General features: G+C 41.0%; 2 protein-coding genes across 5 annotated transcripts in view; one reads left to right on the top strand and one right to left on the bottom strand.

Moving 5' to 3' along the window:
* The window catches only part of CHLSN (cholesin), a 217,730-nt gene that overhangs the window by 47,707 nt on the left and 150,705 nt on the right, over positions 1-19,318 (bottom strand). Inside the window, exons 1-2 of one of the 3 annotated variants that reach the window (XM_075010321.1) lie at positions 16,495-16,633; positions 629-816 (exon numbers count right to left, since the gene is read on the bottom strand). In XM_075010321.1, the coding sequence (XP_074866422.1) occupies positions 629-816; positions 16,495-16,539 (233 nt within the window). In that variant the 5' untranslated portion in view covers positions 16,540-16,633. Of the gene's footprint in view, positions 1-628; positions 817-7,972; positions 7,981-16,494; positions 16,634-19,318 lie in introns of those variants that run through there. The other 2 variants (XM_075010322.1, XM_075010320.1) reach the window with 2 other exon arrangements.
* Positions 16,500-19,318, top strand: part of GPR146 (G protein-coupled receptor 146) — a 70,748-nt gene continuing 67,929 nt past the window's right edge. Inside the window, exon 1 of one of the 2 annotated variants that reach the window (XM_075010315.1) lies at positions 16,500-16,638. The gene's annotated coding sequence lies outside the window, so the exon portion shown is untranslated. The remainder of the gene's footprint in view (positions 16,639-19,318) is intronic. The other variant, XM_075010316.1, reaches the window with a different exon arrangement.

A 19,318-nucleotide genomic window follows, 5' to 3' on the forward strand; every position in this document is an offset into this window, starting at 1 on the left:
GTCCCACCCTCTGCCTCCATTGTTCTCTCGCCTAAAACCTCACTCACTTTCATCTCTAACTCCTAGGATCTGCATGTTGGCCTTCCTCAAGTGCCAGATTGGCAGCTCCCATTGGTTCCTAGACAACGGGAGCTGTGGAGACACCACCTGCTGGGGGCAAGTAGCACACACAGCCTCCTTGGCCCCTTCCCCTAGGAGTCAGAACTGCCAGCTGTTTCCAGGAGCTGGCACAGAGACAAGACAGGGAGCCTGCCTCAGTCCTGTTGCACCACCAATTCGACTTCTAATGGCCTGGTCACTAGTGCTGACCAGTGATACCAGGATCTCTTTTCAAACAGGCTTTCCAATCAAAAACTGGACACCTGGTAAACCTATTTTGGGTATGTGTTCATTCAGTGCCTAATAAACCAGCGCCCTGACTGAAACCCCAATACTACTGCAGTTCAAATGATAAAATAAAATGGACCATTTTATCCCGGTATGTCAGCTGTGACGAAACATTAATTAGCACTCACCTCTAAGAATGTCTTTTGAAGTCCTATGGTTTAGTTCAGCCTGTTCTGGATTTCTGATGTTGTCTACAGATTACTTTTCTTAGGGAGCTTTACACAGGTTTTTGGGTTCTTACCTAGCTAAATACTCCAGTGCCAACTCAGCTCCTGATAGCTTTTTAGGCTCTTCTTTTCTAACAGCCATTCCAGCTTCCCTCATCAGCTTTTTTTCTTCCTTTTTACGCTCTTTCTTTAGTTTTCTTTCTAATGTCCTCCTTTCCTCTGCAGTAAGGTCCTCCACCTCCTCTTCCACCTTTTTTGTTCTCTGAAATAAAACAAAAGAATAGCTTTAATCAAAGAGCTCGCCAAATATTTCAGGAGAAGCCTCAGGTTGATAATTTGACTTTATGCTCTATCAACCTCCTGTACTGTCAAATGTTATTGTACATAATTATATTTTAGGAACCAATCGACAAAATGAGCAAGCCTACAGAAGTATTGTTCTCTTCTATTTATACAGGCTTTTATATTGGGCTCATCTTCATGGTATTTGAGTGCCTTCCAGTAATACTTTAAAGGGCATGACCAAAATGTCAGCTGATGTTTGGTCCCTCATTCACTCCCAAAGGAGAGACATCTGTGCAATGAAGTGTTTTGTTCTGGTAGGATTTTTTAAAAATACACACACACACACACACACACACACACACACACAGCTACGTGTTTATAATAAAGAAGGCTGGGCAATAGAAAAGTGCCTTGCACTGCAGGCAGAAGAGGGAGCGGTCTGTGGTGATTCTTAGCTCCAGCGTAGAATGTTCCTACTAATCTTTCTACCCACGTGTGGATTAAATGTTTATATGTGAATGTGTACCACCAGTAGACACAAAAAACCTACGCACACTGCTAATCAGCTGGCCAGCATTTAAATCTCTCTGAGTAGCTGAACAAGGGAACGCTGCCCAGGTAATTTCTTTTCACTCTGTTGAACCAACTGAGAAAGTTCTGTCTCCCACAAGGATGAGCTTCACCCTTGTAGGAGAGAGTTTCATTATGCCAGAGGAACTGAGTTGTCAGTTATGATCTTCATCCTCATGCTTCAGGTAATGTGGATATCCCGGGTCCAGGGCCCCTGAGTGCTGAAGACTTTGCACCTTGAAAGTGAAGACCAAGAATTTGAAGCTAGTTTGTTGTGTCTTTTTTCCATCAGTTTAAAGATTGAATGGAAAGAGAGTGTTACTTTCAATATACTTTATGTATACCAGATAACTATGTTAGTATGTGATATATTTATATATTTTGTTATTTATAAAAATTTCATTTTCAGTATGAATAACTTGTCAACTGCATCTAAAGAAACTTCCCTTCCCTTATCCACCGCCTCTCACTTGGAGTTTCTAGAGATTGTCAGATGGATCAGCTATTCACACTGTACATGGAATTAGAAGTAACAAAATAGTCACATAAGCACACCACATGCTAACCTATTTGGCAACCATGAAGTGCATGAAATGAAATATATTGTGCTAGGCAGGAAGAACCTAGTATAAAATGCACTCTGAGTACACACAGTTATGTGGCAAAAGATGAGGCTTGTATAAAAGAATCCAAGAATATTACTGTTACCTTATTTCCACTAAAGACCACCCCAGGGTTACACTCATATGCATTGTATTAAATGTCACTGTTGGGTCAAAGAAAAAAGGGGAACGAGCTTTCAAGCACACACCCACGCGCTCATACTTTTCTGCATTCATACACTCACACAACCAAACTCACACAAGTGAAGAGTTAAATAGAGACGGGAGAAGAAACCAAGTGATAGTGGGTTCAGTGTGCCTGCCTGCAATCATGAATCTGGGGCACTGAGCTGATCATACAACCCCTTTGTCACCATGGTACTCAGGAGGAGTCAGCACCATCCATCCTGGGAAGAGGGAGAGGGGCCTCTCCAGCCAGTCAAGACTTAGCGTGGTGATAGCAAGAAGAACTCCCCTATAGCTTTGCACCCATCTTTTTATGTGTTTCAGTCCACAGCGCTTGTCCTGACCCACTGTCCCAGGATACAGTATAAACTGACAGCAGGTGGGACTTTGATCTTCTCTTGATGAGGCCTTTTTCTGAGGTGGGTTCTTTTGCAGGGCTCAGCTCATATTATTCTCTGGCCATCAAGGGGCTGCTGGCAGCTAGTCATCCAGACAGACTGGCTTCAGGGACTGATTCCATTGCAAGCAAACATCCACATTCACACATTTAAATGAGACTGTAGACACAACTAACTTTCTAACAGTCAGCATTTCTTACAGATTTATGGTATCTATAGACAATTTCTTATTACCTTATAACACTTAATATAGACCTAGCAGCTGCTACAAAACAAAACTTAAGAAACAAAAATATAAATATATAGAAGAAAGCTAAATCTATAAAACAAAGTTACTGTTACTAAGCTTAGGGTTTATACAGGCAATTACTGTTGCAAAGCTTACAGGAAGTTACAGGACTTAAAACCAGTGATGACGGGAAATTACAACACTTACGTCTGTATTGTACTGGACTCAGCGAGGATTTTTACAACATTTTCAAAATTTTTTTATGCTGGGGAATACCTTCATGCAGGCAATCGACCAGTAACAATTGAACCATGGAGAATGGGACATAGGGGGGCCAGGTCTACATTAAAAGGGAAAGTTGAATCAAGATATACAGCTCCAGCTACATTAATTGTTTAGCTGGCATCAACATACCTTAATTTAAGCTTCCACACTGTTTCCACTACAGAAGGGCAATGGGAGCAAATGCTCCTCTTACTCCTCAAGAGGAGCAGGAGTACCAGCACCTAAGTGGGCATCCCATGAGTTTGATTTAGTTCATCCCTGACAAAAGTACTAAATCCAACTCCAGAAGATTGATCACGGCTACACTCATCTTGCATGTAGAGAAGACGTAACCTGACAGCAGCCTCTGGTACCAGTGAATCCCACAGCCAATGACAATACAGTCTGAGGGAGGACTGGTGATACCAAATCTTCAAAGCTTACGTGGCTGCTATTCTTGCAGGTCATGCATACAGCCTTGGAAAAAGGATTGTCAAGTCAAGCCTTTTTCTATGGGTCATTGAGTTTCTACTTATTGGCCTATACTGCCCATGCACTGCAGGAAATACCATGGTGACCAAAGGCTTCCCTGGTAATCTACAACACCCCTAGGCCATAACAACTACAATGAAAATAGAATCTTAGGGTCAGGAGTGGCCTACACAAAGCTTGCTAGACACAAATCATTTATTGTATGAAAGAGACGACCATGACTCTGTCCCTTTATGTTTCAGTTATGGGAAGAAAGAGCAGAGCCATGTTTCTTGACCAAACTAATTTTCAGAAATGTCATGTCACTGGGAATTCACAAAATGTGTGCAAAAGAAACCCTCAAACATTTGAACCTCTCTCAAAACTCTCTGGCCCACACCAGAGTGATTGCATGCTCATTAAAAGTCTGGTGTGTCCAAGGAGTCTACACCTTAATGATTAATAGACAAGACAGCTTTCCAATCTTTTGTTACTATAATTTGTTGCCAATCACTAATAATAGAGCACATTTCTAAATTATGGCCTTGTCACTACTGGAGGAGGGTTGTACCCAGTTACGTCACACATGTTGTTAAAAACAACAAGAAGTCCTGTGGCACCTTATAGACTAACAGATATTTTGGAGCATAAACTTTCATGGGCAAAGACCCGCTTCATCAGATGTATGTAGTGGAGATTCCAGAAGGGTCTAATTATACAAGCTCATGAAAAGGAGGGACGGCTAATCAAGAGGAAGGCCAGAGCTGATGAGGTCAGTTCAGTCAGAGAGGAGGATGTGGCTCACTTTCAGCAGTTAATGTGGAGGTGTAAACACCGAGAGAGGAGAAACTGCTTTTGTAGTTGGCCAGGCACATCCAGTCTCTGTTCAGTCTTTGATTGAGAGTATCAAATTTGCAAATGAATTGTAGCTCTGCTCTTTGGAGTCTGTTTTTGAAGTTTTCTGTTGCAGGTTGGCTAGTTACTGAACGTCCAGGGAGACTGAAGTTTTCTACAGGCTTTTGTACGTTACCATTCCTCATACCTGATTGTGTCCATTTACTCTTTTACGTAGAGACTCACATGACATGATGGTATATATAACATTAGTAGATGTCCAGGTGACTGAGCCCCTGATGGTGTGGTTAATGTGGTTAGGTCCTGTGATGGTGCTGCTGGTGTAGATATGCAGGCAGAGTTTGCACCGAGGTTTATTGCAGGGATTAATTCCTGAGTTACAGCTACTGTTGTGCGGTCTATAGTAGCTGGTGAGAATTTGTTTCAGGTTGGCAGGCTGTCTGTAGGCAAGGGCTGGCCTGCCTCCCAAGGTCTATGAGAATGAGGGATCGTTGTCCAGGATGGCTTGTAGGTCGCTGATGATGCACTGGAGAGGTTTAGCTGGGGGCTGTATACGATGGCTAGTGGTCTTCTGTTACTTTCCTTGTTGGGCCTGTCTTGTAGTAGGTGGTTTCTGGGTACACATCTGGCTCTGTCAGTCTGTTTCTTCACTTCCTTAGGTGGGTAATGTAGTTTCAGGAAAGCTTGGCAAAGGTCTTGTAGGTGTTTGTCTCTGTCTGAGGGATTGGATCAAATGAGGTTGTACCTTAGTGCTTGGGTGTATACAATGGATCATGTAGTGTGCCCTGGATGGAAGCTGGAGGCATGTGGGTAAGAATACTGGTCCTTGGGTTTCCAGTATAGGATGGTGTTTATGCAACCATAACTTAATTGCACGGTAGTGTCCAGGAAGTGGATCTCTTGTGTGGAATGGTCCAGGCTAAGGTTGATGGTGGAGTGGAAGCTGTTGAAATTAAGGTGGAACTCTTCAAGAGCCTCATTCCCATGAGTCCAGATGATGAAGATCTCACCAATATAGTGAAAGTAGAGGGGGGTGCTAGGGAACGAGAGCTGAGGAAGCATTGTCCATGTCAGCCATAAAAATGTTGGCATACTGTGGAGCCATGAGAGTGCCCATAGTGATACCACTGATTTGAAGGTATAGATTGTCCTCCAATCTGAAATAGTTGTGGGTGAGGACAAAGTCACAAAGCTCTGCCACCAGTTGTCCCTTGGCTTCATCAGGGATAATGTTCCTAAAAGCTTGAAGCCACCTCCACATGGGACATTGGTGTAAACATCCTCTATATCTATGGTGGCCAGGATGGTGTTTTCAGGAAGGCCACAAATGAACTGTAGTTTCCTAAGGAAGTCAGTGATAGGAGACAGAGTAAATCTGATTGGGGCTCTAAGGGTATGTTCGTATAGGTTTGTTCCTGTGCTTTTGTAGGGAGGGTCTTGAGCAGATGGTGTAGTTTCTTTGTGTACTCCTCAGTGGGATCAGATGACAGTGGCTTGTAGAACGTGGTACTGAAGAGTTGCCTGGCAGCCTCCTTTTAGTAGTCTGTCCTATTCATGGTGACAACAGCACCTCCTTTGTCAGCCTCTTGGATTATAATATCAGAGTTGTTTCTGAGGCTGTTGATGGCATTGTGTTCTGCATGGCTGAGTTTATGGGGCAAGCAATGCCACTCTTCCAGAATTTCTGCCTGTGCATGTCGGCAGAAGCACTCTATGTATAGGTCCAGTTTGTCATTTTGACCATCGGGGGAGTTCATGCAGAATTCTTTTTCTTGTTCCATAGGTGGCAGGGTATCTGTGGATCAGTGCACTGCTCAGTGTCATGTTGGAAGTACTCCTTGTGTCAGAGACAGTGAAAGTAGGCTTCCAGAGCCCCGCAGAACTGTATCAAGTTTGAGGGGATAGTGGGGCAAAAAGAGTCCCTGAGATGGGGCCAAATCTTCTACAGGACTGAATGCATATTTTGATAGATTGACGATATTGCTGGGTGAGTTAAGGGTACCGCTATTGAGGCCCCATGTGGCAAGTAGGAGTTTATATAATTTGCAGTCCTTTTTCCTCTGTAGAGAAGAGAAGTGTGCATTGTAAAGCTCCTGTCTTGTTTTAGTGAAGTCCAGCCATGTGGAGGTTTGTGTGGAAGGCTGGTTCTTTTATGAGAGTTTCCAGATTTGAGAGTTCTTTTTTGAGGTTTTCCTGTTTGCTGTACAGGATGCTGATCAGGTGGTTCCTCAGCTTCTTAGAGAATGTATGGCACAATCGCTCACCATAATCTGTGTGGTATGTCGACTGCAGTGAGTTTTTCACTTTCTGTCCTTTTGATAGGATGTCCATGCATTTACATTTGGAGGAAGATGATGTCTGTCTGTAACTGTGCAAGTGTTTTCATAAGGTTGATGGATTTCCACTCCATATGGCTAAATACAGTGCCTTGCATGGTGACAAGTATCAGGGAGGTAGCCCTGTTAATCTGCATCTCCAAAAACAACGAGAAGTCCTGTGGTATCTTATAGACTAACTGATTTTTTTTTTATATTTAAAAGGTGCCAAAGGACATCTCATTGTTTTTGGAGATACAGACTAATATGGCTACCCCTCTGATACTTGTCACACATGTTGTTTTCCATCTTCCATTTTGTAATTGAGCATATTTAATGTTTTATGTTGTGAACCAGTCTAAACAGTATATGTACACCCTGGCTGTGATGAAGAACCATCAACACATCTAGAAAGGACTTTGGACTTGTTAATGACTCTTATCCAATAGTACACTACTTTTGAAACAGTGGTGTTGGGCACATGAACCCAGCATGACTGGAGGGTTGGATTTCACATGGTCATGCTTATAAGCAAGGAGGTTTCCGGGACAGAAGAAGCTGACTACCACCAACAGCAAGAGAGATCTGATACAGGGGAGACAAAGGAGTTTGGGCCTGATCTGAACATGGAGAATGAAGGGTATGCTTGTGTTCATTTTATGGAAAACGTGAATTAGAGTGCATGCGTGCACAAGGAAGAATGCTGTGTCTCACCATCCTAGGAACATTCTAGAAAGAGGCCAAGGGGGAGGGTGAGCTCAACACGAGGAATGGAAAAGTACAAGCATGTGGTAAACATGTCTACAGATTAAGATATAATATGATTGGCTAAAGATTCATCTTATGTCACTGCTATGTGCTATAAAATAACAAGTGAAGGGGCTCTGGCTGACTTTATACCAGGGGCTCTTCCTTTGTACACAAGGAATAAACATTTGTTGAATTGAATGAAACATGAGGAGTCTTGATTCCACCCAACACCTGCCTCATTTGGTTGCCATTGGGTACCACAAAATCCCAAGAGTCCTCAGAAGGAGAAATAAGATCTAATGGGTGGGGTGGCGTTCACCTGTCTGTAGTTGTGCACAGGCTCCGTGGGCAGTGGTGGGGCCAGTGGTGTTAGGGACACAAAATGGGGCACCAGCTAAAGGGGGGCATGTGACTTCCCCTCATGACTCCTCCTTGTCCTGCTCCCAGCCTGGGGCCTTAATGCTCTCCCCATCCCTTCCCCAGGACACGTTACCTGGTAAGGAGTGCCTCTGTCCTCCTGCTGCACTGGCTCCCACTGGCATGTTTGACTGCTCTTCTGGATAATCAGACCTTGGAGACGCTCTCAGATGCTGCCCAGTGCAGCACAGCAGCTGCCTGGGAGAGCCAGGTATTCTTCGAGGGCAGCTGCTGTGCTACGCGAGGCAATGTCTCACACAGCATGACTGGAAGAGGAAAGGCTCTGGTCCCCACCTCTCCCTCTCACTGCCTGAACCGGTGGGGACACGTGACCCTTTGTGTCCCTCCCAGCAGACTAGCTTCCTATCCCATTGTTTCTACCCTAGGCTCCCCATCCTCTGCTCGCAATGGGTGTTTCTCTTCTCCTTCCCTCACTTACTCTGTTCAGCTCTCTTCAGGCCTTCAACCCTCCTCTGCTTCCCCACTCAGCTCCCCCCTTGTCACTTCCTCCTCCCCACTGGGCCTTCTGCTGCTGCTTGCATCCCTCCTCTTCTTTCTCACTCCACCCCTCCCCCTCACTGTGTCCTGCCTCCCACCACCCAGGCCAAGTGTTAGCAGAAAGGAGAGATGTCACCAGTGTGAGGCAGGGTCAGGGGGAAGGGAGGGAGAGGAGGAAACAACAAGTAGTAGCAGTGGGGCCAAGTTGGGAGGAGAGAAGGAACATGCAAGTGGCAGCTGGAACCTCCAGAGAGAAGGTTGATCTGTACTGGAGGTTTGCAGCCAGGTGGAGAACATGGAGCTTTTATATGCATCATGCATGTTCCTGGGTAGAGCCAGCATCTGTTACTCAGCTGTTTAGATTCATCAGTAATCTCCCTAGGAGTCCAAGCTGAGTAGCAGACACCACCTCCTCAGTTGCCCAGGAACCTGAATGGCACATAATAGATCAGTAAAAATATACCACAGAATCTCACTCTCCGCAGAGACGGGAAGAAGTGGGGACATCATGGTCCAGGCATCGGGTAACAGGGCCAGTGGTGCCTGCGCTGGGATGCCTCCAAAGCTCATGCCTAGGTCTGTAACTATCATGAGCTGTCCAGAGCAAAGCATGTGTATTTAAGAAGTTCGTTTTGCATAACATGCATTCTTTTACTGGAAAGGTGTCCCTAAAGACAGACTATGGACCAGAGTCCCCACAGGGTCGAAACTTGGCGTGAGTATAAGGAATGGAGGAGGTTGGGGAGGGGAGGGGAAATAATTCAGTATTGGTTCTAAGACTTAGGGCACCTGGACGGCAAAATACCATGTTCCAAGAAGGGGGCCAGACAGTGAATCTGCATCCTTAGAACCTTCCTAGTAGGCTAGAACTAAAGATCGTGTCTGGACTCTGCCCAGGGCCAGCTGGTTTGAACGCACTTGGGATTTAACAGTTAAGTCTGATTATAAGCAGCTGGGTGACCATCCAGAGGGTTCTTGGCCAACTCTGTAATAGGCTCCATAATACCACTTTTAGCTTTGAGAGGGCATATACAACAAGGCATCACATTTGTTACACATGCATCCCCTGCGAGGAGAATTTCAATTGCATACCTATACTCTTGAAGTACCTACAGTACCATACTTGCAAAGCAGGGAAAAAATTATTCCAAGCGCCATTGTTATATCTATATACCACAGCATGAGGAGCTCACTGAAGCCAAACTGAACACATCCCCCAACAAGACAATTAACTATTCTTTGTGCCTCCTTTCTACCTAGTATGAATACAAGACAAATGAGAACCATCAAAAAGACAACCACTTCCAATAAAAACCTGGTTAAAATGCACTTCCTTATTAAGGACCAAATCCCAAGGAAGATTTGTGAAGGGCTTTAAAATTAAAATCTCGATGTAAAGGTTACATGCCGTATTTTTTTCTTCTACAAAGAGGGAAGGAAATGTTGGATAAAACAATACCTGGATGCAACCTCGTGAGCCAAAAGACTCCTCCTAGAAACTAAACATTTTCTGTCTGGATTGACGTTTAACCCAAATTTACTCAGATATCTACATAGCCTGGTGCTTTTAAAGATTGCTGATCTCAATCAGATGGAGAAAGAAAAGATATTTCAATAAATGAGGAAAAGGAGATTTGTTTCTCTAAAATGTTTTCTTAAGCATAGGTTGTAGCCAGTAGACACATGCACTTAGAAAAATCAAGCAACTTGACTATCAGCGTTGCACTGCATTTATATTGAAAAGGTTTTGTAACTCATACTGAAAAGAATTACCAGTATCTAGGATAAAGGCAGGAAAATAAATATTTTACAGGAAGTGAAGTTTTCACTTGATAAGCTGCCGTAATATTTAATGAAACAACAATTTAGCCACACAAAATCCAGGAAGAACAGTGAATAGTCCTTCCTAAAATGTTTGTGGAAGATTATTATAGCAGCTGTCCATTAGAGGACACATTTAATCTTATTTTGAAAATAATATAATGAATGTGTTTATTTTTCTCCTTGAGCCATGGAATTTTCAAATAAAGTGACTATGGTACAGCAGTAGAATAGTTCTGATAAGGAGGCCTCTTGCATTTGCATACTTACAGTAAATGAATAGCTATCTTCCCTTCCCCCACACATTCCTCACATTATCAAAAAGCTCTTTATCCTTCTCTGTACTGCTTCAATAACAACAAAGCAAGTTCCTGCATCCATGTCACTAGGTCCAAATACAAAATCCCAATGGCTGACAACATGTATTACAAGAATAACAATTTTTTCACTTGAGTACCTGAAACAAAAGGACTGTTCTCCCTTTGGACTGGAATTTATCCTGGCTTAAGAAAATGAAAGTTTATGCATGAAGGTACCCTCCATGCAGAACAATGTATAATTTGTGCTGATTAAAACATGATCTGTTCATGCTGCTGTTCAAAGTTGCCAACACATTCAATATAACATGGTAGGAATTTGATAATTCACAGAATCTTTCCAAAACCACTGAGCTTTTACCCTTTCATATTAGCTTCATCAGATTTCATGAACTTATTGAGGAAGCTAAGAGCTTCAGTGTTGCTAATGAACATGCGCATGCAGTCTAGCTGCATGCTGTGCATTAAATGAAAGTACTTAAGAATGAGTGCAAGCCACAAAGTCAGAGACCACCATTTTCAAGTGAATTTTAAGGAACATCCCTTCCCCTCAGCCCATCAATATCCCAACTGCCTGCCCCCCAATACTCCAACCATTAAGCCTAATTCCCACTCCAACATTCCCATTGTCCCCCTTCTGCCCCACGAATCTCCCCACAGTCATTTCCTCCAACTAACCCCCACATTCAATCGCCTTGCTGAGTGTAAAGCATCTAGGACCAAAACCGGAACCGCAAATACAGAAAACCTCAAACCCTAGAGCGGCGACAAAAGCTGTCTTACTTTACACATAAAGTAAATTTAAATAAATAAATTTAACACACATGCAATACATTTGCTTATTTGAGAAGTCTGCTGCAAGCTATTATACCACCTTGGTCTGTGAACGCATTAGGCCTCAATCTAAACAAAGTCAGTCTAGGTTAGTGCTCAAATGAAAGACAACTTCTTTTCTACTTCTTTGTCTCCATTTCTTCATTTCTTCTTTTAAATTTCATTGTGTTGCATTTGTTTTGCTCCAGAGATGGCTACATTTCAATGGCGGGCAAAGTGATTCCTACAGAACACTATAAAATAACTTTGCGCAATATTTCCAGATAACTACACGATACTAATAAAAGGCTTTCAAAAATTATGCACTAAAATAATACTATGCGTATAAAAATTTCACACAGTTTGGTTAATGTCATTCACCCTCTCCTAACTCAGTCACACTTTCAGAAACAGCTTCAATCTACAAAACATGACAGCAATACTGTACTAAATTTTCTTGGAGGAAATGAACACATTGTATACATAAGGAAAACATAAAATGGTAAAGGATGAGCTAGCTTTGCACACTGATAACACAAGATGAAACTGTACATCTCCAAATCATTGATTATAATTTGAAACAGGTCTGTAGCACTACATTCTACACAGCTATTGAACAGGCTTTGGTAAGAGAATTAGTGATTTCAGTTTAGCTCCTACAAAAAAACTTTAAAATATTAAAATTATTTTATAAGGATATAGTAAGCAAATTCAGGATGCAGATCTGTGCGAATCAGACACAGAAGAGGGATGTTGAAACATCATCTGCAGTTGAGGAAGATCATAAGTATGCACCACAAAATTAACAAATACACAAACGGTAATGCTAGCTTCTTAACTGATACTTTTTTTTAAAAACATACCCAGTGCAACAGTGGCTAGGAATTCAGCAAATCACATATGGCAATCTACAGGGGGTCAGGGTGAAAGCAACAAAATTTCTTACAGATCCTGTCCTATTGGAACCCGGCTCCCTGCCAGCTCTTTAAATAGCTCCCTGTTGGCTTTTGCTGCAGCTCAGCCCACGCTTGCTGGAGCTGCGCACCAGGGCGCACCCGCTTACTTTCACATCTTACAAGGGTGTCATTAAACAACCTCCCCTCCCCTAAAATGACAGACAAAAATTAAAAATTGTACATGAACGTTTCCTATGGAATATAATTTTCCAACCTATGCTCAAGCCAGTTAGATATGGGCTGTAGCGCTCTGTCAGGGAGAATCCATTTCAGAAGACATCACCGGAGGCCGCCTTGTTGCTTATGAAATTGTATAAAACCAACAAGAGCCTCTGAGTACATCTCAACTGACTCTCACCTAAAACCCCACCTTACAATCTCCTCAACAGCCAGACGGCAGATCCTTTAGGGATTCAGTGATTGTCACCAGCACCTTACACTGCACTCAGAAATGGGAAAACTTATGGGTTGCTTATAATGTCTAGTTAAGGATTACTGTAAGAAGTTCTGTCAACATTAACAACTGCAGATTTACAGCTGTGAAGCAGGAGAAAGTCAGAGGTGGTTTTCTGATCATACGCCCACCATTCCAGAGCCCAATTACACTTTCATCAGAAACTAATGGGTAGAAGATCTGCCCAGTAATTCATATAATGAAGTAAATGAAACACAATTATAATAAGGGTATATCTATGATCGATTCTGTCATGTCTCCCCATAACAGGAAATGTGAATTTGAACAATAACTGGTAGCTAGATGAACAGAATGTTATGTATTTGTTCCACATATTTCCATACTATGAAGAGGAAGGCGCATTTCAAGATTATCTCAATGTATGGTTTTAGCATTGGACTGTAATGGATGCTGAAAGTGGTTTTGTTTTTAAACAAGTTTTTTTTCCTTGTTACTTAATTATTCCTTTCCAGAATGACCATTAACCTAAATCCCAGGGCACATGACACTTGGATAACGCTCAGGCCCTTATTCTAAAGATCCATGATCCTCACTCACCTGCTTCATGATTCTCATTACTATACTGTCTCTGTTGTACGATGGCAACAAAATAGAGTTTATTAAAGTTGTGGTCTCTGAAGGAAAAAAAACCAGGCAAGGGAACTTAATTTTTACTCATATACACTTCCCAGTTATTATAAATTAGGTTCTGAGTCACAACTGTCTTGAGGCTGTGTTCTTTGTTATTTGTTCTGCTTGCCAGCCCATTCTACGCAATGTCCTTGTCAACCCCCTGGCAACAACAAGCCCAAACAGAGCCAAGTGGCTGCACATTTAGCTGCTCCATTGTGGCCAAGAACACACAGCTTCCTAATGCTGCAGAATACTGTATTGGGGCCCCATTAGGAATGTAGGGGAACTACTTGTATTCTACTGACGGCAATTCGGTCACCCTTACAGAACTGGAAGGAACAAAGGATGAGAAACAATGCAAAGGAGACACACCTGACACACAATGCTAAAGACAAGAAAAATCACCACAAAATGGCACAAAAAGGAAGGAAGTCAAATTCACCATTGGTGAAGGTGGATCCAGCTCCACAAAAGTCAAGGAGTTGCACCCTTTTCTGCTAGCACATGTCAGAAGACAATGAACGAATGGAAGACCATGAGCAAGAATGAAGAGACATGACAAAGTTAAAGGAAGCCCCAATGAACAAATCTGAACACAATCAACAATGACGAAGTATACTGAAGACAAAACCAATGCCCCCAAAGTGGGAGATGAGAAATGACTCCCACTCTGTTTCTAGAAGCAGCACTGTCTTGGTCTTCAGCTTTAAAATCAGTGCAAGCAGTATTATTGAAATTTTTAACATTATTATGGTGCCAAAAAGGGGCTTGTTCACACAAGTGACTAAAAATAAGATTAATTTAATTTTAAATGAAGTCTTTTGCACCCCAAGTTAAAAGTCAGAGTAACTAAACCATTTTGTCTTCCCCCCACATAACACCAAACACTGACAGATTTGTGGCCATTTTTCAGCTAAAAACTCCCAACACCTATACATATAATTTAAAAGCCAGAAAGAACGAGACCAGAATTACACAACTCTCAAAAGGAGAGGTTAATAATGAAAAGGTTATACATGATTTATTAAGTGAGGCTTTGCCAAACAATTTTGTAACTATAACTACAGAATTACATAGAACCTTACAAACTGCTTTAAAACATTTTCTATAGTTCGCCACCTTATGAACTGAGAAAATATGAACATAATGAGCATTTTACGTTCCATGAAGATATGGAAAGCAGACTTAAAATCAGAATAACTTTTTTCTCTTGCACCATATGCTTTTTCAACAGTTAGACATTTTAAAGTTTGCATTCCATATATGACAAAACTTATTTTATGAAGAAAATTATTGGATGGGTTTTTAAGCCCATAATAATATGGTTAGAATATACTAAATATGTCTAAAAATGTGCAACAGTATCTGGACAAAAGACAATTTTAAAGTAACACATTGTACATTTAGTGCACAATAAATTAGTGTTGTTTCTTTAAAAATAATTTTAATAAAAGCTAAATTGTTCTTACAATCTTACAACTCTTGGCAACAGAAACTCTGGGACCAAATTACATTAACTTGATTTGGAAAGGTTTCTATGGATGTAGTTCAGAAAAAAAACACCCTCAAATAAGTTCTGCATGAAGCCAGATTTAAATCAGAACAAGCTTTCATACGCTTCTGATCCAGGAAAGGATTCTTTCAGCTATTGTATATGTGAAGGGGAAAACATTGTGTTCATAAACACAGAGACATGCAGTAGTATCTACTGTATATCCCCAGCAAGAGAGGCAGGTATCATCTGCAATTAAAACTGAATTCAACAAGCATGCAATCTTAGTAGCATCAAAGACTGGCCAATTAAAAGCTTTAACTATTTCATATATTCAAATACATGCTTCTGAACAGTTCACAAAATGTTATAAGAAACAATCAGAAAATATAGTAAATTTAGATTAAGCAAGATTTTAAGTGCACATGGGAGAAAAATATTTGCAAAACTATTATGCTAATTAAATTCCACTACAATGTATGTTTCTTTAAAGTATGAAGCTGATCAAGCTCTGAAACAAGAATTAGTATTTTATTTCTCAATTTCTTTCAATCATTCTTCAGTTTCATTTTTCTGAATAAAACACAGTCCTAAAGAACAACATGCAGTCTTGCTAAGGCAGCTTTCCTTAGCCTGTAAACATGGTACCGACAGGAATCCATACCTATCTGCAGTATTGTTTTATTATTCCCTTACCACCCTGGTTTGCTTAATTAAAACATCTCACTCTGACAAAATGGTAATGCAGCAGAAGACTGAGCAGAGTCAGAAAAACTTTTACTCAATCATTCAGCACTTAGATTTGTATAAGTACTCCACGCTCTATTAGCCCCCCAACAAAATAAATGAACAGAATGATTTCAAATAAAAGGAATCTGAGGTTGTTATGGGAACATCTGAATAAACAGCAGCATTCAGAACTTGCATCATCATCAACAAAGTTATTTCATTAAGGGTGCGGATCAAATTGCCCAAATATTGAACCGCTTTAGACTTAGGAAAGGTAGAAACAGAGAATAAGATGTTTTGAAGTTCTTGCTGGAGAAGAAAACAAGATTTTGGTCTCCTCCAATGCAAGAAGTACCACAGAGAGTAGGCAGGTTGCCAGGCAAGCTCGGCAGCGTGACCACACTGCATTGAGTTTCTTTAATGAAAGCCAGGAAAGAACACATTACACAGTGTTTCTTCTGAGAGCTAGCTAGCCTCCAGTGATTGAAATCAATAAAAACAGTCGGCATGGGGCCCAGTGGGGGAAAAGAGAAATCTCTACTACACAGCGTTCAGTTTGCTTTCCACTTTCTCTGTCTCCCTAAACTTAAACTTTGAACACCAGCACAAACTATTTCATTGTCAGCACTCAGAAGATTTTTGAGAGAGGTGGAAGGAAGATAGCATTTTAATTTTCCTTCTGCTTTCTATGCTCCTTCAGCTCTCTCACAGATTTCAGAAAATGAAAGGGTTGTTTTTAATTTGAATGCTGCCTTGGAAGAACTTCTACAGACAAGTGCATCATCCTACACTTCAGAAAAGGGATAAATTTTTACAGTGAAAGGATGTTAAGAGGTGAAAGAGAAAAGAAAAAATGGAATCCTATACAGCAAAAAGTACACTTACTGGATAGAACGTCAACCACTGCTGGGAAAGCTTCTGAATCTGCATTCAAAGAGTAAAGACCAGTACAATACACATTCTAAAGCAGCTGAAACTTATGAAAATATATGCTCAATGCAAAATACAAGATCACAAGGAAAAGAGTGGGTAAGTTGGAGCTGTTTTTAATGATTCCGTTTCTCAAGTTTGAAATCAGCAATGTACATTTCCACTGTAGCTCTTATAAAAAGTTGTAAGTGTTTTCTTGTTAACTCTTTGAAGACTGAATATTTAAAGTTACATAATACTTAAGCAATTTAATTCCTACCATTTTAAAATTCTGCTAGATCACTGATCTTCATGGAGGATTATCAAATATTCATAGACCATTTCCTTGTGTGTGGGGGGGGGGTTGTTTTGTTTTTATTTTTGTTTAGTTTTGTTTATTGATAAGGTACAATCAGACCATTAGGAAACTCCACCCACTCTGTATTCAGTGGTTTAGGAGGTCTGTTTTGCAATTTTAGTATGAAACATTACACAGTCCACAAGCTAAAACTGAACTGAATTTGAGAAAGTGCCAGTAATGAAGTCTAATGTGGTAGATATTTATCTCTTTCACTTATTTTACAGAGCACTTAATCACCATAGCAGCCACACTACCTATCTAAGCTGAGTTGTGTGTTGATTTAAACCATGAATTATAGCAAATTGTATATATGATGGTTAGTCTCAATGGACATCAACGTGTACAGATAAGGCATGTTTATAGATGTTTGAATTTTTAGCTGGAAAATGGCCACAGATCTGTCAGGGTTTGGTGTGAGTGAGAAGACACAATGCTTTAGCTTCTCTAACATTTAGACATTTCTAAATTATTTATTATTACACACAAGGTAGCGTTTTTGGGGTATGTACAGTGTTTGAAAAATGATACATAAGTAAACTCATCACTCAGAACATTCAGCCATGAAAAGTGACAACATTTCATTGGCAGAGAGAAGTGGAGATAGTTAACACAGCAAATCCTTCGACAAGATTTCAATAGTTTTAAAGAAACTTTTCAGTTAGATTCTAATGAGACTGATAAGGGACAGATTCTGTCCACAGCAAAGATGAGCAAACTGCTGAGTGTGCATCTTTCAGTGTCCCAGCTGGGGCAGGAATGCACACAGAGAGACAGGGTTCCTTAATGTGGGGGCAAGGTCTTTTGAGCAAGAGTACCATACATGGATTAGCACTTGCTAGCTACAGCAACATGAATGCTGTCTGATTCCAGGTAGGATGGGAGAGGAACTGAGTTCCTCTAAGGGCACCTGAGAAATAAGTCATGTAGACTGGTGCAGGAAGTACCTATAACTTCCCAGCACAATTCTGTAACTAACAGAGGCAGCGTGCCTAAATGAATGTACTGGTGAAGGATGGGAGGAAGAATCTTTCTGTGCCTCCGCATTTGTGCTCCAGCAGGCTCAACTGAACCCTTGGTAACTTCAAAGTCATGTTCTGTTCAAAGCAGGGAGCCTCACTATGTCAGGGATGCATTTTAAGGAATACTACATGACGTGAAGAAGCTCATGCTAACTGTTGGAGGCCAGTGAAAAATGGAAGTTTGTTTTTTAAAATCCCTTTGGTTAATTTTATTAAAGTAAGAGAGAATTACACTTATGACAGTTTTGCACAACTGTCTGACATTCTCACTTATCTTTATAATCTTCTTAAAAAATACAAATGTTTGACTATGCATATACTGAAGGGTCAAGTCATCAGAATTAGCTCAGGCTTAGGTCTGGGTCATTTGTAGTCATATATTTTGCGTGTAAATGTGGGATAATTATATGTGAAGATTAGAAGCTAGGTCTGCGATTATCTTTTGCTTGCACAGCTGTGGGATTTTGTTGGTGCAACAGGTGCTTGCATATTGTGCAGGTGCACCCATTGTTCCTGTTTTGGAAATTTGGCCTTTTATGGCCACTTGGCTGTTTTTATTACATGGAAATACAACAGACACTCAATCTTACCGGTTACCAGTCGAACAACAGAATTTGATAAAATCTCCGTAATTTAACTGTGGAGCTGTGACTTGTGCACAAGTATCTACTTAAATATGTTTAAAAGCACATATGTTTAATTGCAAGTTGGAAATACCCTCAATAGTAGTTTGAGGCAGCAAAGAATCTTAAAAATTATTTTCACTGTTCCCTAAAGAAAAAAGATACTTGGCACAGTAGCTGGTCAACATAATTAAGTAACATCAATTTCAAAAAAAGAACAAGGCTATAATTCATGATGGTGACAATATTGTAAGTTTGTGGCATATTCCCAGCAATCCCAAACTGCACTCTTTCCCCAACCACTCATGCAAAAATTATTTCCTTGTTTTGTCCTCTGTCTTTTCAGGACACCCTGAATACCTAGAGTTTGGGGATCTTGGCAGACAGTCACTCCCACAACAAATGGATCAGTTTTTCCTACTTCTTTTACAGGAAAATATATACTTATGCAGAAGGGTCTAGCTGCCAGCTAAGTCCCACTTAAATCTTCACAGTAGGGCTTAAATGTGACTTAATATAAAGAGCTTGGACTCACCTTCTGTTTGAGATGACTTTCACACACCCGCTCACCCCTGCTCCCTCAAGCAGAAGAGCAAGAAATCTCCCTTAAAAGTTTAAGGCCTCATCTACACTACTGACTCAGGTTGACATACAGAACATCAACCTAATTAAGTTAGTGTATGCACTACAGCCTTGCTTCCTCTTGTGTAAGTGCCCTACTACTTCAACATCATAACTTCACCTCCACAAGAGTATAGGGCTTATAACAATGGAATTAGCGTGATAAAGTGTCCATG

This window comes from Carettochelys insculpta, chromosome 16 (genome assembly GCF_033958435.1).
Source record: "Carettochelys insculpta isolate YL-2023 chromosome 16, ASM3395843v1, whole genome shotgun sequence".
Lineage (NCBI taxonomy): Eukaryota > Metazoa > Chordata > Testudines > Carettochelyidae > Carettochelys > Carettochelys insculpta.